The sequence below is a fragment of the Euprymna scolopes genome, chromosome 29 (genome assembly GCF_053919585.1).
Source record: "Euprymna scolopes isolate OS-2025 chromosome 29, ASM5391958v1, whole genome shotgun sequence".
Lineage (NCBI taxonomy): Eukaryota > Metazoa > Mollusca > Cephalopoda > Sepiida > Sepiolidae > Euprymna > Euprymna scolopes.
Window position 1 is genome coordinate 43,335,981 of NC_136510.1, and position 23,084 is coordinate 43,359,064.

The following is a 23,084-nucleotide window of genomic DNA, read 5'->3' on the forward strand; positions in this document are numbered from 1 at the left end:
AAGAACATTTTCAATAGGTTTCCTATCACGCTTCTCGGCTGCAACATGAAGTGGCGCGTAGTATTGAACAATAGGAACAAAAAACTTGTTTTGCAAGTGGAATTTATTCAGTTCAAAAATTAAACAGAATATGTTTTATACATTTCTTTGTGCTTTTTATTTTCTTATTCTGTATATTTTTGCTAGCTAATACTATTTCCTTAAAAGATTTGGTTTTAGAAGCTTTGATTTCTCTACTGCTTGTCTCCTCTTTCGTTTAGCTTATTTCCTTCAACTGAACCCATGGTGCAGTGGTTAGCGTACTTGAAAAAAAAAATCAATTGTAAAAGTGATATTCTCCTGAAGATTGAAAGTTTAATTCTCAGTGTGGGTGACTGAAAAATACAATTGCGAATTACTTTGGACCTTTATGCAGTTATGGCTGACAGGATGAGAGCATGCTACCCCCTAATGAGCAAACACATATGAAATGTATTTTTGCCAGCATAGCTCTAAAAAGTCAGCAATATGCACCTCGAAAACTTTGGAGACCCTTGATTTAGATTATTTGGACAATTTGTATCTCAAATGATGAAACAAGGACAGTGTAGTTAAAAACAAAATTTTTGAAGTCAATGCTGGGTGGGTATAGTTATTAAAAAATAATATGCGTGTAAATTTTACATATTCAATTCAGACGTTATTTGGGTGAAGTAGAGGGGGAAGTTATATCGAAAGCATGTTGCTTAATCGAGCATTTTTGGATTGTAACTAATTTCAAACCATTTATTTTATTTATTTATTTTATTTTTTTATTTTTTCAATTTCTCTATTTGAGGCGAGGTTTTTATAAGTCAGAACTCCTTCCTGTTGCCTACCCGGTGCCCGGAAAACTCGTTCCGGGAAAACTCGTCTCCGGAAAACTCGTCTCCGGAAAACTGGTCCCCTTTCGCTAGATAGGAAAACTGGTCCCTTATTGAATAAATATCGATTGAAAACACATTTTATGATCATTCTTGAAGGAGATATTATTTTTTAAAATAGATTATAGCCCCCCCCCCTAATATTTTTAAAAAATACTTTTACTTGTTTCATGTTTTTTTTTTTTTTTAAATGAAATCGATTTTCTAAGTTTCCGTTTTCTACCTAACTGGCTAAGTTCTTAGTGGTTTCACTTATATTAAAGCGTTTATTATGTTCATACAAAGTTAATTACAAATTTTTTTGTTCTTATTTTAACGATGTTTTTTGGAGTCATAAAAACAATAATTAAAAACAAAACCAAAAAATGTAAAAATAGGCAGCGATTCGATTTTTCGTTGCTTTTTGTTTTGGTTTTTTAATTATGATAGTTTTTTTGTTGTTATGTTTTTGTTTTCTCTCATACAAAATGCACTCATGCGTTATTTAAAATTATAATTTTATCAATTATCAACATTTATTGTCGTCCTGTCAAATTTTGCAAAAATTAACTAATAAATTAAAAACGAAATATTTTTCTGGCGCGAGGGATGCCATGTGCTAACAATCTCTCGTTAACTCATTTTTAATTTTTTAAATTTTTACTTCAAAATTCTAAAATCAATCATTAAGAGAAAAAGTAATCACTAAATAAATTTATTAATCAATTTTCGGGTTTGTATTACTGTACACATAAATTCGAAAAAGTTGTCAAAAAACAAATATATAACAAATAAATGTTATCAAAGGCAAGATAAATTACTTTTCTACCAAACTGGATATATTTTTCGTGTTTTCATTCAATTTAACATGTTTATTCAGCTCAAAAAGCATACAGTGTTTACCGATGTATTGGAAAATTCAAAATGGCGGCCGACTCTCTCTTTAACACGGTAAGTTCGGGAAAAGGTGTTATAAATAATAAACTAGAGAAAATACTATTAAAAACCACCGAATATATGTCAAGTTATGTCACGGTAACATATATTGAGCAAATTTCTAACAGTATTTTGTCGAGTTTATGATTTATTACACCTTTTTCCGAACTTACCGTGTTAAAGAGAGAGTCGGCCGCCATTTTAAATTTTCCAATACATCGGTAAACACTGTATGCTTTTCGAGCTCAATAAACATGTTAAATTGAATAAAAACACGAGAATTATATCCAGCTTGGTAGAAAAGTAACTTATCGGGTAACCCAACTTATCTTGCCTTTGATAACATTTATTTGTTATATATTTGTTTTTTTTAACTACTTTTTCGAATCTATGTGTTGTACAGTAATACAAACCCAAATTTTAATATTTTTAAAAATATAATTTAGAGAGGGGGGTTAAAACTATATCTCCCTACGAAAAACAGCCAACAAAAAATGAAATTAAAAAGATTCTTGATAAACGATAGCGGAGTTTTCAATAAAATTGATTAATAAATTTATTTAGTGATTACTTTTTCTCTGAATGATTGATTTTAGAATTTTGAAGTAAAAATTTAAAAAAGTAAAAATGAGTTAACGAGAGATTGTTAGCACATGGCATCTCTCGCGCCAAAAAAATATTTCGCTTTTAATTTATTAGTTAATTTTTGCAAAATTTGACAGGACGACAATAAATGTGGATAATTGATAGAATTATTATTTTAAATAACGCATGAGTGCATTTGGTATGAGAGAAAACGAAAACATAACAACAAAAAACTGTCATAATTAAAAAACCAAAACAAAAAAGTAACGCTCCCAGTTTTTAATTTTTTTGTTTTGTTTTTTATTATTGTTTTTATGACTCCAAAAAACATCGTTAAAATAAGAACCAAAAAAATTGTAATTAACTTTGTATGAACATAATAAACGCTTTAAAATAAGTGAAACCACTAAGAACTTAGCCAGTTAGGTAGAAAACGGACAATCGATTTTATTTTAAAAAAAAAAAAAAACATTAAACAAATAAAAATATTTTTTTTTTAATATTATGGGAGGAGGGCTATAGTCTATTTTAAAAAGCAATATCTCCTTCAAGAACGATCATAAAATGTGTTTTCAATCGATATTTATTCAATAAGGGACCAGTTTTCCTACCTAGCGAAAGGGGACGAGTTTTCCGGAGACGAGTTTTCCCGAGACGAGTTTTCCCGGGACGAGTTTTCCTAAATTCGCCTACCCAGTGAGGTAAGAGGGAATTGCTTTTTGCTAGTTTTTGATATTGCTTTCCAATTAATTTCCATTTCTGTATTATTTTGGGTCTGTACCGATTTGATGTTACATTTCAGAGATGAACAATTATTATTATTATTGCTATTCAATTTCAATTTCAAAGGTTTTTTTTATCTTGTAGTGTATTACATTTGCTTGTTTTTATTATTTAAAACTTTTACTTAGTTAAGACCGTATAAATACAAAGCTTATTTTTTAATATTTTTTTTCGATTCTTATTTAGAATTCAATCTAATTTAAAAAAAAAAAAAAAAAAATACAGAAAAATCTTTGATGTACGTACCTGTCACAGAATGGAGATGTCATATTCCAAAAAAAATTTTTAATTATCAAGTAGTTTTATTTTTATAAAGAAAATCATTTTTAAACAATGTGTAATCAGTAGCAGTACAAGGCTGATCTTGCAAGTTTGAATCCGTGTGGATTTATCTGCCATTTTTTTTCCACCCTTTTTGCTTGCTCATAAAATTTAATTTTCTTAAAATTAAAACTGTTTTTTTTTTTTTTTCTCTCTCTCTCTCTCTGGTCAAAATTAGTCTGCTGTTAATAAAAACAAATAATTGTCTGTGAAAAACATTAAATATGAAGATTTGGGTAAAGGTGGGGGGGGGAATGTTATGAAAAGAAATTTTAAACAGATTTTTTTCTTAATATTATTTTTTTTACTTTTTCAAATAACAAGTATCCTGTGTATCCTTGTTGGGTTATTTTGTTTTTTGAAAGATCTGCTTTTCATATTTTTTTAAATAATAAAAACCAAACCATGGCGTTCTATGCTAATATAAACAGTAAGGTATGAAAATATATTTATGTCAATTAAGATGGACAGAGGCATCCATGTTTCATCCCCATAGGGTAGTAAGATATTCCCTACAGGGATGAAATGCAAATACCTCTGTGTAGCTAAATTGCCATAAATATATTTTCATACTTTACTACCTAGCTCTACTCGCATATTCAGCTCTGTTTAAGTTAATACTAAAAGTTTATACATAATTTATATCTTCTTATAAGAGTACACGTGTACATGAAATATTGGGTTGGTGCAAAAATAATGTCGTTTTTTGACGTTTAACTATATGTATAAAAAAACGATGTTTTTGCACCAACTGAATAATTTAAATGAATAAGTGAAGAAGTTTGTTTTTACACCTGTTCTTACTATATCTATATAAATAAAACAACTGTGTGTGTGTGTGTGTGTGTGTGTGTGTGTGTGTGTTTTAATATTTAACAAATAAACTCGTAAACTACTGGTCAGATTACTTTAATTAACAGGAAATAGTCATCATACACCAAGGATGGTTTATAACGAGTAAAATCTTTGTTTATATGGATGAATAACGCGTACAGAAAATTGAATTAAATGTTCATTTTAACTTGCCGACATGTTTTTGTTTCGTTCTGTGCATACTCAAATTTAATTCATTTCTTCAAGTCCTTTAATATTAAGACTTTATCTTTCTCTTGATAACAACATCATTAGAGAATGTGGCTGGAACACTTAATGTTTTGGTTTCGATTCTAGCTGATGGCATCAAGTCTTTTTTTCTTTTTTTTTAAATCATATCTTTGTATTAATAAATACGAAATCTGCATGAATTTAAATATATCTAAACGTATTTTACAGGAAGCAGAAATGCAAAATCTTTATTTAGAGGCTGGGATAATAAAGCTTAAAAATTTCTTGCAGATTTTTTACAATCTTTTAAGATGGTAAATATGTTTCGACAATAATTACTTTTTTAAAGAAATCTCTCATGACCAAAGACAAAACTATTTTTAAAAAATCCATACTTAAGGAAGTCTTGCACAACGGGACAAATTGTAAGAACAGGTTTGAATGGAAAAGATTACTTGGGCTAATGTCAGGTTTGCTTTTTTCTTTTCATTTTTTTTCAAGTAATACATAAATATTGCTTGAGATTCTGAAATTGAAAATATTTATATCATAACTTTAATAATCTGTTATTTTTTTTTCTTTAAATTATTCCTCCTGTTTTCTTTAGATACTTTTCTTTTCTCTAAATAACTTTTCCTTTACTTTAAATAATTCTTCTCTTTTTCTTTAAATAAATTTCTTTTTCTTTTTTGTTAATTTATTGATTAGGCCAAACAAATATTAATTTCAAACCAAAATTCGAAAGTTTTCGAATGTGTGTTTTTTTTTTCTTTAGAAAGTTTTCTTTACACATTTGCTAAATAAATGTAAGAAAATTATGACAGCATAAAATAGCAGTTTATTTTATTCTAAAATATAAATTTTCTTACCTAATATATTATAAATAATTATTAAATTTTGAAAAAACTATTTTATTTTTTCAAATTTTGCAATTTTCGTAACAAAGTTAAAACTTTATTGTTTGTAACGAACAAATGAAATCCCTCACAACCGACAACAAAATTCAATGAATAAAGTTCATACTTTTCCCAATGAAATCTTGCATGATAGGGGACAAATTCTAAGTAGAGGTTTTGATAGAAATGCTTACTCGGGATAATGTCGGGTTCCTGTGTTTCTTTGTTTTCTTTTTTTTTTTTTTGTTTTTTTAAATATTGCTTGAAATTCTGAAAATGAAAATATTTGTCTATCCTAACTTTAATAATCTGCTATTTTTCTTTCAATCATCTCTCCTTTTCACTTTAGATAATTTTCTTTTCTGTAAATAATTTTTCCTTTACTTTTAATAACGTCTCTCCTTTTCTTTAAATTAATTTCTCCTTTTGTTTCTTTAAATAATTTTTTCTATAAAGAAATAAAAATTTGTGGTCTGCAGATGATAAATATATGTAAACATACCTATCTTTCTTTTTAATTCATTTATCGATTAGATAAACAAATTTTAATGATAGTCTGACTAAAATACAAATTTCTCGGATAATTATTCGATACTAGCAGGACCTGTGGAAATTCTACAAAGGACTCTTTCATATGTAATATATTAGTGTTGGCATTCTGTGGATGCTTAGCAAGACGCCCTAATATTATTCTTTATCTCTTTTGTTAAAACGGCAAAAGTATTTATCTAAGCTATCAGGGACGCCCGGCGTAGCCTGGTCGTCAAATACGCTTAAATATGATATTTTAATTTATGCAGATTTTGTATATATTATTATAATTTTCTATCGATTCTTATATATTATAAAGTTGTGATTTCCAAAATATCCATATGACTTAGGTGCATCAGCTTAAACCAAAACTTATGAAGGAAACAAAAAAATATATATATAACTTGAGTTCCTTCAGCTATGATCGAAACCAAAACTTATCAAGAATTCTTGGTAAAATTATTTATAAAAAAAATAGATGACTTGAGTGCCATCATCTATCATCAAAATTGAAACTTAAACTTATGAAGAATTCTTTTTAAAATTATTTATTACAAGAAATGGAAGGTCATAACAATTAAACAACAGTCACTTGGAAGAAAAAGATGTATGCATGATGCACAAAATAACACACATACTATCGTATTAATATATAAATTTCAGCAAATTTATGATATATTTGGATTCCGTTTTCCTAATATAAATTTAAAATTAAAAATTCATAGCTAAACAGATCAATTGTCTCATGTACTTTATATTTTAAAGATATAATAAAATAAAATGCAGTTAGTTATTTTCAACACTTCATATCGAAATATCATACGAAGAGAATATTTAATTTCTATGAATACAATTTTCATAACAAAAATAAAAAATGTATTCACCATCATAATCTCATCTGACAAAATACTCAAATTGTCGTCCACCAATATATACAATCCAAAAACCACAAGATTGAAATCAACCAATGAAATGAAAGCAATCATTCAAACATAAACAGAAGTTCTCTTGCCCATTATTTTAAACGAAATTCAATAAAATTTTAAACAATAAATTTTACACAATTTATATTCATCCACTCTGCGACGGTAGAAGTGCCAAGTGGCAGCTGACAAGTCATTGTTCCAATATTGTAAATATAATTCTATTCTTGTTACATCATATTGTAATGTTATGACCCTTTGGTCTGTGATCATAGTGTAGCATCTGTTAATTGTGGCAAGCAGAGCCAAAACATTATTATTAATATTATTATTTGATTTGAGCGATGGCTGGTCGCTGGATAATTATTATGATTAGAAGAATAAACAATTAAATTGGGGAAAAGATGATTAACATATAAATCGCAAAAGGAATGTGGAAATAAACGTAAACATTATTTTTGGGTTTGTATAAACAAATAACTAGATTGGGGACATTAGGTTGGTCTGAGACACGTAATGATGTGAGGTAAAGAAACATGTGATGTAGATTTGGGGAGATTCTATGCAGTCGTTAGCTGGATATCAGAGAGAACGGACGACCAAGATAACCTGGGAAGCAGTGTCACTTCGGACAGCCAAGATGTAAAGAACGTGTAATCTCTAAAAATGCCGGCCAAATCATGAGAATAAATGTTCGTAAATAATTCAGGTATGTGTTGTGTTATTTACATCTGTTAAAAAGAACTGTTTGTCTACAACTGTTTTGATACGTCCACGTCAATCGTTTCCTGTTAGAACTGTTGCATAAATGTTAAAATATACACACTAGACAATCAACTAAATGATACGACGTATATACACACACGCATTTACATGTACACAAATATACTGAGAAAAAGATTAACCCAACTATTCAATGTGTACGCCATTATGGAATATATTTACATTCAACATATGACACGTTTTATAATATATATCTCCCACCTAACTATATAACAATATTCTGAAATCATCTTACACCAGGACTTCACATCAATAATATTTAATTATGATATTACTATAAGTTACCCTTAGAATGGTAAAAAAAAAAGAGAGATAGGTCTAACAAAACGTTATGGTCTGCAATAAATGGTTTATCTATAAAACAAAGTGCTGGTGTCCTTGGGAACCAAACATTTGATTTGGTCCCAAATTCTTTCTTTCCATTTAAAATGTGATATGAAAATTCGGCACTTCTGCAATACTGTGTGGTAACCACGTTTTTGGTTTTTAGATCGGAGAATATTATTATGAGGACACATTTATTTGATGATCAGTCAATTCACTATTCAATGTTATTGAACCAGTGTTCATGGAAAGGATGTGATTTGAGAAAAGAGATCTTCAATTGCACAAATTACCATGTGGCCAGATAGTAAATTCAATTGGTGATCTGATCACTAAAGGTTTTCCCAGATATTGCTAAAAATTTCCACAATGTTGGATGGCTTCGTGAAAAAGCAATCTTAGCCCCTAGAAACGATGCTGTTGATATGAGCAATTATAAGAATTGCAATTATTATTTTTATATCGTAGGAGTTATCAATCCATTAATTGTGTTATTGAAGATCAGGCAGTAGAATTTCCTGTAGAATTCACTACAACTGCCTGGAATGTCAAATCATAACCTGATAATGAAGGAAAGATCTCCAGTTATATTATCAAGAAATCTTGATCCACCTAAACTGTGTAATAGCACACGGTTAGCAATAAAATCTTTGAAAACTAATGTTCTGGAAGCCATTATAATAACTGGAAATTTTAAGGGTGAAACTATTAATTCCTCAGATATTTCTTCTTCCATGCCATTTCAGTTCAAGCATTTACAATTCCCAATAAAAATTACTTTTGCCATGTCTATAAAGGTCGAGGACAAAGCCTCAAAGTTGTTGGACTTAATCTTCAGACACCTTGTTTTTCTCATGGTCAGTTGTATGTTGGTTGTTCACGCATTGGAAGTCTTGAAAACCTTTACATTTACACACCTGTTAGAGGTCACACCCAAAATGTTGTTTATGCAGAGGCTCTTCAAAATTAATGCTACGGGTATATTTACCAGTGCTTCTGGAAACTAAATTTTAATCTATATATTAATATGATAGCGTGTGTGTTATTTTCTGTGTCACACATACATCTTTTTCTTCCTAGTGACTGCCGTTTAATTGTTATGATCCATTTCTTGTAAAAAATTTATTTTACCAAGAATTCTTCATAAGCTTTGGTTTCGGTTCCAATTATAGCTAATGGCACTCAAGTCATCTATTTTTTTTTTTTTTTAAATAATTTTACTAAGAATGCTTCATAAGTTTTGGTTTCAGCTGAAGGAATTCAGGTTATATATACAGTGGGGATAAGTATTCGATACATGCGAGAAAATTTTATTTTTCATTTTAATAAACACTTATAAAACGGAATTCAAAACAAAATTTTAACTGTATAAAGCTTGCATCATAACGAGCATATTACTACTCAGAAAGTTAACATTCATTTTAGAAAAGATATCAAAACGAAAATTCTGAAATTCTGAGTGCAAAACGTATTCAATACATAGTAACAAATGAATGAAATTTCCTAATTTCATTCATTTCTCTGTTTGAATCTAGTCTAGAATAAGGACCCCAGTCCAAGTGCTGACGAAAAGGGACACATTCTGATTTACACTGGTTGACATTCAACCAGAATGCATTTTTTTAAACCGAATTTTCGTATTTAAGAGTGTGTCTCTATTCTCTCCATTTGTAGCAGTATTTTTTTTTTTTTTTTTTCAATTTCAAATATTAGATTTTTTTAATACCACAGAATTTTGGTTTCAGCTTTTGGATTTTTCGTTATTTAATAAATTTATTTAAAAAAATCAATTTTGGTCGCAAATTTTTTGGTTGGTAGGTGTGAATCATGTATTGAAAACATCTACAGTGCCTTGTTATTATCTGACATTTTTAATAATGGTTAAAATCCAAGAACATAGTGTTGATCTACGAAACAAGATTATTGATGCTCATAAGTGTGGTGAAGGGTACAGATTGATTGGAAAACGGTTCAACGTGCATCCTTCAACAGTAGGTTCAATAATAAGGAAATGGAAAACTCATCATATTACTGTCAATTTTACTCAGACTGGTGCCCCCCAAAAAATTTCGAATTGAGCATTGAATAGGATGACCAGAACTGTTTCAGATAATCCTCAAGTTACCTGCAAAGAATTGGTAAATGAACTGGAAACTGTAGGGATTAATGTTACTAAACGCAGAGTGACTAATGCATTGTGAGAACGTGGACTTCAGTCCTATGCGGCAATGAAAACTCCTCTTCTCACCAAACGACAAATCAGAGCCAGACTTGAATTTGCAAATAATTTCTTATCAAAACCTGCAAGTTACTGGGACAATGTAATTTGGTCTGATAAGACTAAAATAGTTATTCAATCATAGCCACCAACGTCAGGTTTGGAGAAAGAAGGGAGAAGAATTCAAGCCGAAGAACACCATCCCAACTGTTCAATTCAGTGGAGGAAACATAATGGTGTGGGGCTGCTTTTCTTCCAGCGGCACTGGAAAATTTCATATCATTAAAGAACCTATGAACAGTGCCATTTATCAGGATATTTTGGAGGAAAATGTGTTTGAATCTGCTCAAATGTTGAACTTGGGTCAACACTGGATATTCCAGCAGGACAATAATCCAAAGCATTGTGCAAATGGTTTGTTAAACATAATATAAACTTGTTGCTGTGGCCCAGTCAGTCACCAGACCTATATCTGATCGAGAATTTGTGGCGAGAGCTCAAAGTATGGGTCAGTAAACGTCAACCCAGTAATCTGAAACAATTGGAACAAATTTGTAAGGAGGAATGGTCTAAAATTCCTCCAAATAGGTGCCACAACCTTGTATTGAAGTACAGGAAACGTTTGCATGCAGTGGTAAGCAACAAGGATAATGCAACAAAGTATTAAATGGTCGTTTGTTATTATGTATTGAATACTTTTTACACTAGCAATTTCAGAATTTTCGTTTTGATATCTTTTCTAAAATGAATATGTTAACTTTCCATGTAGTAATATGCTCGTTATGATGCAAGGTTTATGCAGTTAAAATTTGGTTTTGAATTCCGTTTTATAAATGTTTATTAAAAGATAAATAAAATTTTTCAGCATGTATCGAATACTTATCCCCACTGTATGTATATTTTTTCTTCATAAGTTTTGATTTCGGTTTTGATTCAAGTCATATGGATATAGTTTTTATTTTTGAAATAACTTTATAATATATAAGAATTGATAGAAAATTGACTCTATAATAATATATACGAAATCTGCATAAATTAAATATCATATTTAAGTGTATTTTACGCTGGCGTCCCTGCTAGCTTAGATAAATACTTTTGCAATTTTCACAAGAGCTACGCAAGATCAAAGTGTAGTATCTGTCTTCAGATGCTGCACTTCAATTTTTTGTTCTGTCAGTGGAGGAGAAATCCTTCACGACTGAGACAATTTTTATTTTTGTTCCTTTTCTCCACGTTAAAAAACGACCCTGGTGTCTAACTCTGTCCCGTGGGGAGGCATTGTAAATAGGTACAATAATATCAGGGCTTCTTCATTTATGCTGAACATCCACAGAATCCCAATATCAATAGATTACATATGAAAGAGTCTGCTGTAGAATTTCCACAGGTTCCGCTAGTTTATTTTATTGACAGAATAGATTACTAATGTCATTTTTACATTAAATAGTTAAAACAATGAAGTTGAAGTCCAATATCTAAACAAATTCAAAGTCCAATGTGCAAGTCCAATGTAAACCAATTCAAAGTCCAAAGTGCACCAATTCAAAGTCCAATGTGCAAGGGACAGGAAAGCGGTTCGATCAGTACACACACAGACACGGTGACACGCCACCAACACGATCCAGCGTACACAATTACCAACCGGCCGTTCTTTCCTCACTCCTTGCCTTCCAAAACGACCTGAATTTATAGTTGTCGAAGACCAACTGATTTGCATATATGCACGAGATTTTGCGAGAGTTTCCGAGATCATACCATTACAAAACGCTGTCGGCGCCATCTTGGAATTCTTTTCTTATCCTAGCTTCGCAGCGATGACAAAGCAAACACGCACACCTAGATCGTTTGAACAGTAAGCCCTCATTTTCACAGCTTTTGCCACAAACAAAGATTTAACAGTTTTCAGATATGCACTATGATATAAAATAATAATTGCAATTCTTACGTCATATTTTGAAAGAAGGACTAGAAGATAAAAAATTAAACTACAACAGAGAATTAGGGCTACTGGCGAGACGTCTATAAAATAAAATGCACCTACTGCTTCTACCTCATGGAGGATGTGGAAAAAGAAGCTATTGTGAATTTGTTTTGTTTAATAATATATGGGGACAGAATATTCAAATATTTCAAATACAACCTGGCAACGTCGGGTGCTTCAGTTAGTAGAAAAATAAAATTGCACAACTTATATAAATTTCTAAATAAATATCAAATATAGTGATCTATATATTTCAATTGACTGATAAATATTTGATTCGTCTCAACTACATAAGCGCTGAATGGAATGTGTTCTGATGAACTTGTTTCACTTGTACCCCCTCGACGTACATATCCCTGACAAACCCGCTTAGCAATAAGATCTCACTCCTTCACTGTTGATGTCCCTAAATGCCAGAAAGCTTTCTATTCTAATAGTTTCTTTCCTCGAACAGCTAGACTTTGGGAATCCTTCCTGCTGCCTGCTTCCCTGGCTGTACTGATATGCAGAAGTTTAAATGTAACAAACAAATATCTTGTTAATCTTTCCTAGACATGGCCCCAAATAGTAGCCCCTTATGTCCAAGTAGCGATATGCTTTGTAACGGGTGAAAATGAGTAAAAAAAAAAAAAAAAAAAAAAAATGGAGAGGTTGAGGACAAAAAAAAATAAAGTTGGGAATGGGCATCTTGGAGGATTTCTGTTACTGGGTGAAGGAAGGGGACTTATTCACTTTATAACCCTTTCTCCCTTGCAGGGGTCGCGCGCGCACGGTGGAAAACGACGCGCACTAACCCTAAGGACGGTTGGCTATATTTTCGCTCCTTCGAGCCTCGGACCCCGCACAAGCATCCGTCTCTCTCCCTCTCTCTCTGCTGAGTCTCTCCGAATTGGACGTTGGTATCTGGTCGTCTAGTGTTGTAACGCCCAATCGGGAATTCTTGGTAATTTCTGTCGTGATCGTCTTCTCGTCGGTGGCCGTCTCTCTCTCTGTCTGCGGCGGCTGGAAAGTCAAGTTTGGTTATACTGAAATCGAAGGCAGTCTTCACAAGTATAAATGGAAACAATCAACAACGATGAGGATAGTTTAGGCTGTTCATTTAGTGATTCGGTATACATTAAGGCTCGGCTCGTCCCTTATACGTTCGTCAGGCTTGGAATGCAACCCCCACAGTGTATTTAAACAAAAACTCTAAATGGCGGTCTCGTTAGTTCTCTTCGTCTCAATTAGAAGAGGCTGGCGGCATGCGTGGCTTCCCAGCTCCTCTGTTTGACAGACTGTCCGATTCTCCTCTGCTGTCTATCTCCGCAGTAGTTTTATTAAACGTCATCCTCCCCTTCCTTCTGTAGTCGACCCAATCTCTCTATTCGACGGGTAATCATAATTCTTTCTCTCTCTCTCTCTCTCTCCTTCCCAACCGACCCCCTCTCGATTCAATTCCGAGAATTAGTTATCTCTCTAGGCAATTAACCAATTTGTTCCCTTAAAATTAGAATGACTAATTCAATTGTTTTCGGGTTTGTTCTTTCTCTATTATCACCTCCAACTTGTCGGTTTAAGTGAATCATGTTATCATTACACTCGGATTGTCGACTTTACTCGTCGACCCTTCCCAGACCTCCTTGCGTTTTCCTCGCCAACCCGACATCTGGCTTATCTTTAGAAGCAAGGTTATCCGGTGTCGCCCGGCTTCGTTACAACTTGACTAGAGGTTGAATTTCCCAGATGCATTGGGGTTCGACAGGTAACATGTATTAATACTTGGTTCCTTTTTTTTTTTTTTTTTTTTTCCACTTTACTTTACTTGATTTCACCCCAAACCAGGATCCATTGTCACTGAGACATAAGGAACTACTGTGAATTAGGGATTAGATTTATATGAGACATCCTAAGTGGGAAATGAAACAGCGAGATGTTTGTTTGAATTTCTGCATGTCAGTATAATCAGGGAAGCAGGGAGAATTCCAAAGACTAGCAGTTTGAGGAAAGAACTTATTAATGTAGAAAATCCTCTAGTATTTAGGGATCACCAAAGTAAATGGATGGAATTTAGTTGATTGTTGGGTTGGTGTATTTATGTTGAGGGGACACGTGTGCTACAAGTTTGTTGAGGCACATTCCATTGAAGTAGTTGTAAAACAAACACATGGATACACCATTGTGGTGATGGAACAGAGGCTGAAACTTGGTAGACAGCGTGAGACAGATTAGAGGCTCCTTTTTGGACTCTAAGAATGAGAGACTAGGGGATGGTGCACCAGCCAAGGATGTGACAAAAATACTCCATGTAGGGGCGGATGGTGGCCTTGTAGTGATACTGGTAAGTGTGGGAAGTTTTTAGCACAATAGAGGGAGTTTACTTTTTTTGCAGCAGCCTTGGCAGTATCTTTGTATTTGTTCCAATTCATGTGATCATCAAGTATGGCTTCAGTCCACAATGAGAAATTTTGGAGCGAGTGGTTTGTGGTCAGATAGTTTAAATGTTTAACTCTCAGCCAGGATGTTATCAACCGCATCAATTGGTGGTTGAAAAGGTATCTTGTAGTTAAATGAAAGGAAGTTTGTCCTAGTAGCATTAAATGTTACCGTTTATTTATGCCCCCCCCCGTCCATTTAACTATAGAGTGTAAGTCATTTTCTAAGGATTTAGCTATTGCTTAGGATATGTGTGCATTTATTTAACCTACATGTCGAGAGTAGAGCACAGTGTTATCAGGAAACATACCCATCTTGGACACAATTGCATCAGGAACAATACAATATGGTACACCCGTATTTGTTTTGTGTTTGCATGAATGGCAATGAGAGAAGATCTTCGTACCTTGTTAAAGGCTTCAGATATATCAAGTCCTACCGCGTTAGTTTCGCCTGTCTTGTCCAGTGTATGGTATATGCATTCAGAGATGACTGTTAAGATGTCCACAGTAGAACGAGCTTGCTTAAAACTATACTGATGGTTAGAAAGAAGTTTAGCATTAACAAGGTGGCAGACTATTGCTAGATTGATTAAATGTTCAAAGATGTTAGCAAAGGGCGGAACTAGACTGATGGAGCAATAATTTTGGGGATCAGTTTTTTGATCAGAATTCTTGAGCACTGGTATCACCGAGGTAATTTTCTAGCTATCTAAAAAGCAAGATTCAGCAAGGCATTTGTTGTAGAGTCTGGAGAGGAAAGGGGCCAACTCAGCTGAGCATTTTTTTTTATCATAAGTGGGATAATATCAGACCAACCTGTTTTGGAGGTTTGCAACCGAAGGAAATCTATTTTTGCTAATAACTAATATGAATAGATGAGAGCATGTTATGTGGATCATTTCTTTTATCAGATTTTATCTTATCTCCTCTGGTCAACTGGATAACGACACGAACTGACAACCGAGATGTTCCAAGTTCAAATCCAGTTTGTTCCACAAAAATCACTTTCACTTCGGGTGTCAGCAACCTTTACATGGTCTCTCCCGTAAGCGCCTGATGTCTTTCTAGAAATAATTCTGACTAGAAAAATATGGGGGGAAACCAATGCCAACAATATAATCTCCGGATTCATACAATATGATGATGATCTCAATTTGTTTAATTACTTAACAGTTTCTGCAACAAAAATATATATTTTCATCTATTTATCTTTCAACACATTCTAAACTACGTAATTTTATATATAATTGACTAGTAGGCCGTCCGGTGTTGTCCAGTCATAAAATATGCTTAAATATGACATTTCAATTATAATCGCAGATTTTGTATTTATTATAGAGCCAATCCTCTGTTATTAATTTGAACCTATTATTTGATTGGTTATTGAACCTTATTATTTGTATTTATTATAGAGCCAATCCTCTGTTATATTATACTCATTATTAGTAGCGATTTCAAAAGTGGAAAAAAAAATGATTTGTGTGCTTTCAACTAGAATCAAGACCAAAACATATAGCTCTCCAGCATTATTCATAACCATCTAAGCTATCAAAACTTTTGGATATCAAAACTTCAAAAAAATTGACTTAAGTGTATAAAATGTATCTTTGTGCATGCACAGAAGGTACACGTTTAATCAACTTATGTCTGCCAAGTTGCAATTTTTCAATTTCGACTCCTTAGCAATTATTTTTACCAACTAAAAAACAAATTTGTTTCACAGGTCCGAATTCCCTTTATATCAAGTTTGTAGACCAAAAATTGACAGTAGTTTGGTAGAGACTGTTCCTCACATAGACACACTTCTTTTTTTCTCTCTCTCTCTCATATATATATATATATATATGATTTCAATGTTAATAAAAGTATAAGAAGAGTGGACATTTGTTAATTCTCATTAAATTCCAGGCAACATCGGGTCTACCTGCTAGTGTTTTGTATTTTTGTGTGTTATGTTTACATCTTTTTTCTTCCGAGCAGGGTTGCGGAGTCGGATGGTAAAAGTCCAACTCCGACTCCTTTGACATCTTTGACTAACTGCGGACTCCTATGTGGAAATCTATTCTCCAGATCCATATACCAGCCTCCCACATCTATTCAGCATTTCATAATTAATTTTCATGTATATTATGTTTCACGTTTAACATTCACTTGTATGATAAAAATACTCACACATATACACTCAACCAACTTTATAGAATAAGTTAAGATAACAAAAGGATAAAAAAAAAAAAAAAAAAATTAGAATGAAATTTTATTATGCTATCAGTTATAAAGGGAATGCAATATTTAGGGATAGGGAAACTTTAGGTCATGGCATTTCGAAGCCAAATGCTTCTCATCAGAAGAAAGGATTAAAGACACATTATATAGAAAAAAAATTTTTTTAAAGATAATATTGCCTTTATGGAAAGAGGATCACAGGAAAAACAGGAAAAAGCTATAAAGGGCTATAGTAGTTGTCAAAACTCGACTGAACACATGGAAGAAATAACTACAACACAGAAGTAAAGTAGAACAGATATATTGAAAGCAAGAAAGTAGATACAATATTTAGAATCCATTGGTATAGTCATGGGGAGACCGTCCCTGGAAAAGGTGTCGGCTAGGTGGCTGTCGACTCTCGATCTTGAGTCTCTCACTGAGTCTCTCCGGTCTTTACGGTACCATTACCAATCATATTTATACAGTTGACACTGCACATATGCTAATTAGGTAGATCCTACCACAACACTCCCCCCTCCCAAGCCTTGGAGCCCCTTTTAGATTTCAAAATGGCTTCATATATGGAATGATGATTATGGGGTATTTTTGTCATAGGTTCCATTTGCATACTTTATATGAAAATGTCCATCTGTAATTTTTAGTATCGTTTATGTTTTGGATTCATGTCCAATGGGTCCGTGAACTTTTGCTTCCTACCAGATCTTCTCAGTTCAGGAGTATTTTGTGGAGGTTCCACTTGAAAAGTTTCATAAATTAATTCTATGGGATCTCCTCCTCATCCGGTATACTCTCTTCATGCTCTTCTAAGTAAAATTATTTTAGTGGGTTCTGGTGCCTTTTATGAGTATTTTTCGGTTCTTTAATTATGAAAATCAGGTTGAACAAAAAAAAATTGAACCAGCTTACGTCTTTCATTTCATGTCTTATCCGTAAATCCGTGATAATCAACTTTTGATATTGTTTTATATTTTGTTAACAGTCTGTCGGTGAATTTTTTTTTTTTTTTTTATTCTCTGCAAGTATGAATTAGTTTACTTGCAACACAAAAAAAAAAAAAAAAAACGAGTTTTTATAACGTCTTTTTAGAAATTGTTCATTGTTTGTTCTTTCTTTTTTCACTATACTTCTGTTCGTATATTTTAACGTGAACACTTCTGATTTTGATTTATTAGTAGAGGTAAATTCGTCACTATAGAATTGAACAAGCAAAAAATAAATTTTTTAAAGTTCGTTATATTTTCAAAGTTGACACGGTGTATTTGTGCGTATTTTGATTCCATGTATGTTTTAGTAGTCAAACCAGTTTTAAGGTCTATCTTGCAGATAACTTTTTTTTTTCAATTCAAAGTCATTGTTGTTAGTGTAACGACATTTTAATTTTTTCTGAGTGAAAATTCCTTAATACTTAGTTGTCTTTTAAAGGTTCTGAATCCTTCGTCGCCATTGTTGAAGCTCGACTGAACACATGGAATAAATAACTACAACAGTAAAGTAAAGTAGAACAGATATATTGAAAGCAAGAAAGTATATACAATATCTACATAGAGTCCATTGGTATGGTCATGGAGAGACCTTCCCTGTAGAAGGTGTCGGCTGGGTGGTCGTCGACTCCATCTTGAATCTCTCACTGAGTCTCTCCTGTTTTTATGGTACCAACCATATTTATATAGTTGACACTCCATGTATGCTAATAGTTAGATCCTACTACAACAGTAGCATGGGTTGCTTCTTATTGATTTAGGCCCGTTTTTTTTGGGGGGGGGGAATCAGATTGTAATTCTGGATCAATCCCGGACTAATCTAATTGCCAAATTCCATTTGATTCAGGAACTGGATATCTTTTGGATTACAATCCGATTGTTATCTGATGTAATCCACAGTGCTCTCGCTCAAAGACAGAATTTTAATTGATCCTGTGTGACGTCACAACGATAATGAAAGCAGCTGTCTAGACAGGATTTGCAGGGATCCGATGGACTGAAATATCTTGATGAAGTAGCAGAATTGCAGTACAAAATATATATCTCCAAAGATGAAAGTAAAACCATACAAAAACTGCTAAATTGTGCAGCTGGTAAAACCAAACAGGAAAACCATGTAAAAAAAATAAATTTATTGGACTTGAGGATCGGAGTCCGATAAAAAAAAAAAAAAAAAAACTCCGACTCCTCTTAAAAATTCGACTCCAACTCCAGCTAAAACCTCAGACTCTGAGTGACTATCGTTTAATTGTTATGACCTTCCAATTCTTGTAATAAATAATTTTACCAAGAATTTTTCATAAGTTTTGGTTTTGGTTTCGATTCGAGCTTATGCACCTGTCATATAGATATAGATTTTTTTTATTTTTGGAATGTTTTATAATATGAAAGAATCTATAGAAAATTGACTCTATAATAATAGATACAAAATCTGTATGAATTAAAATATATTTAAGCGTATTTTATGAACAGGCTGCATCAGGCGTCCCTGCTAGCTTAGATAAATACTTCTGCAGTTTTAACAAAAAAGTTAAAATAATATCAAGGCATCTCTATTTACGCTGAACATCCACAGAATGCCAACATCAATATATTACATATGAAAGAATTCACTGTGGAATTTCCACAGGTCTCGCTAGTTCTAAATGAATAACTTAACAAAACAAAATGTTCATGGAGTTTTTTTTTTTTTAAGTTCAAAACAAATTCTTAGGAAGATTTATTTTTTGTTTTGTTTTGAATAATGCCCTATTTTTTGTTTACTTTTATTATTTTTTTTTCTGTTGTCTGTCTACATTTTATCCCGAATAATCTAACCAAATTTGATTTCAGAATTCATTGGAACTTTCATGAAACAGGTCAGTATTTTGCTATATTATATCTAATAATAAAAAATAAAAAAAGATTCCCATAAATATATTTTTTTGTTTTTCTTTCTTTACCTAGGCACTAAACAGAATCGGCCCTTTGTATGGAGGCAGAGAAAACTAAAAACTAATTTTCTCTCACGGAATAAATGACTTTTTTCGTAATTGAGCCCAGAAAGGGCAACCAAAAATCTCCTTTGGGATTCCTTGTCAGAATCCGAAAAAGCAAAAGGTTTCCAAAATGAAAGATGCTATCAATTTTACAATTAACGGAGAAATGAATAGAAAACCACTTGAGGCCCTGAATGTGTTCTCCGAAAGCAATTACGAGGCTGAGCCTCACCAATCCAAGCAGTTGGATAAGGATTTTGACAAGAGTCGTGTCCAGCTGCAGAATGTTTGCTCAATTAAAAAACCGTACAAATGTAAATTTTGTTCAAAGTTATTCTCTTGTCCACAGAGTCTAGAATTACACACCAAGTGGCACCTAAGAAACCCCTACCAGTGTCGGTTTTGTGAATGTAACTTTGGAACAGCTCCCGAACTCACAAAACATATCCAGACACACACAGAAATTGAATTGCTGGTGTGTGACCATTGCAATAAGGTGCGACGTTGCAACACTTTGAACTATTCCAGACAGAATCGGAGGCGATACACGTGTGAGAGTTGCAGTAAATGCTTTTCACTACGGAGCCTACTGGTGACCCACTTACGAAGACATGTACGGCAGAAAATATTCATGTGTAAATTGTGCAATGTCGCGTTTGCATATTCAGCGCAATTTCGTTGGCATCGAACTCGTTGCAAACAAGATGGTAAAGTTCACAAGAAAGATCGCAAGAAGAAGCCATGTTTGCGGAGTTATATTCAGGTGAAGAGTGAAAAAGATGGAAGTGGTGCCAATGCCGTCGTAGAGCCGTTTGTTGATAATTTGATGCCGGACATAAGCAAAAACATTAAAGCGGAGTCATGTAACGATTTTTTGCATGATGAACAAGTGCAAAGATTTGACAACGATGTGGAAAGGATAAAATACTTTGGTGGCAATTTTGAAGCGGAAACTCCAGGGAATATCAACTTTTCAAATCAATCCCAGTTTGATACTGAGAAATCCGTCAGGGATGATAAATCTATGATTTTGTCTACGATAGATCAAGAACACTTGTCAGGCCATTACAATTTAAAGAATTCTGCCAACCTAATTTTAAATACAAATTCCAACAACAATCTCCCGAATGATCCCTTTTTGTCAAAATCAAACGTTTTTTATTTTGATGTCTTAAAAAATGGCGGACATCGTCAAGCAACTTCTGTCTATTATCCTGAAGTAGCCAGACAAGAAAATCAGGAAGTATCTGTCAGTGATGCTTCTGAAGTTCCAAATAAAGTGAAAAATCTCCTTGACTGTAGCCATTGTAGTCGGAAGTTCTTTTTCCAGGAAAGCTTAGACAAACATCTGAAACGTAACAGAATCAAACGATATAGCTGTACGTTTTGCAGTCAAACCTTTTCCATACAGAGCCGTTTAAATGCTCATCTTCAAAAGCACACCGGTATCACCGCCTTCAAATGCGATAATTGTGAATTATCGTTTGCCTACTCTACGCAGCTATATCGGCATAAAAAAGATTGCTACACACCCCTACAAAACACCCAAACACATAAACATCCCCTTGGGACTGTTGAAGAATCAAAGAATTTGAATGCCACTAGCAGACTCAGTTATCCCGGCGGCAACAATGGCCGCAAATCTCATGCTGGTAGTATCACACGTGGGACTTTAGGTGGTAATGGGTTAAACAACATTGTCGGGATGTTTTACCCGACAGATGTGGTCCCACCAATGATATCCAAAGTTTTTTCATCTGATCTTCAAGCGTCAACCAATTTGTCAAACATTAAGGAAAATGAGAATTATGCTCATAATATGATGCCGAAAATTAAGGTGGGAGAATTATCGATACAAGAAGGAAAAAATTTGAATAACGGTGTACAAGTTAAAATTACATCAAAATCCATCAGAAAGTCTTTGGTAACGCCTATGTCAGCCAATCAGACTCCGAAAATCGATCATCCGAAACCATTTCCGGTATCTGCCTGCGATGTTGATAATGTCTCAAATGTTCGTCATCCCAACAGTCCAGTTTCAGAATCCTCGAAGGCAAAATCCAGGCGAAACCTTTCAAGTAACAAATCGAACACAGAGAAACGTTTCCAGTGTCGGAGCTGCGGCAAGTTTTTCTCGTTGGCGCATAATTTGAAGCAACATGTTCGAACACATACGGGTGAGCGTCCGTTCAAGTGCGACTACTGCCAGGCACGATTTTCAAAGTCTAGCATCCTCATCGTCCACTTGCGTCGGCACACCGGGGAGAAACCCTACGGATGCAAGAATTGTCAACGTATGTTCACACATTTAACGCAGCTGCACCGGCATTTGAAAGTCTGCATGGCCACTGACACTGGCGCGTACCTCCCTACACCATTAGATACTACTCGAGTCATATCTCTGGGGCCGAACAGCTTCAAGACTATTCCAAAACCATCAAAATCTTTTGTCCATATCGACTCGTGGAACTAACATCATGTATGCAGATAATACCATCAAGAAAAGAAGTATGAGAAACAATAGATGCTAGTTGGGTCATAAGTCTCTGGGACTGAACTGTTTAAAGAAGTTGACCTTTTCGAAACCGTCAAAATCCATCAAATCTTTGGAACTAATGTTATATAATACCATCAAAAAAAAAAAAAAAAAAAAAAAAGTGAGAAACGATAGTTGCTCTGCTGGAAACACCGTACATGATGCAACTAGATCAGCCTTGTCTTCAACATCTGTTGACAATAGAGTAACCGAATTTCCACCTATTGCTACAGTCAAAATATACTGGCAAGTATCCAGCTGTCTGAAATACACAAGGTAATGTATACATGTAGCTGGAAATGAATACATTTTCGTGCTGAAATAATCCGTATATATCATATTAAAAATGGATAATGGGCCCATGGAAATTTTTTTTGTGGCAGAAGGAATTCGTAATAATGAATTCAAGCCTCCAACCTGTATGGATTATTTTGGTGAGAAAGATGTAACATTTCTATTCATTCTTAGAAATAACATTTTTTTAATCTGGAAACAACGATGACTACATGTCAACTTGAACATATTAAAGGAAAAACGGCAGAGCATATCTGTTGTTTTTAATACATATTTAAAGTATGAAACAAAATCTTATGAATATCATTTAAAAGAACAACAAAATGAAATTGTTTTATCTTTTTTATTATTGGCTTATTTATATAATGCGCATCTGTGTGTAATACTATTAAACAAAACATCTTTAAAATAGACTTTTGAGTGCTTCTGCGGTATATTCGAAACAA

General features: G+C 33.3%; 1 protein-coding gene across 1 annotated transcript in view; it reads left to right on the forward strand.

The window, feature by feature from the left end:
* LOC145252620 (uncharacterized) overlaps positions 1–22,467 on the forward strand; it is an 82,264-nt gene extending 59,797 nt beyond the window's left edge. The window contains exon 2 of the mRNA XM_080112338.1: positions 19,777–22,467. Within this exon, the coding sequence (XP_079968464.1) occupies positions 19,939–22,281 (2,343 nt within the window). The 5' untranslated portion in view covers positions 19,777–19,938 and the 3' untranslated portion in view covers positions 22,282–22,467. The remainder of the gene's footprint in view (positions 1–19,776) is intronic.
* Positions 22,468–23,084: the final 617 nt, after the last annotated feature.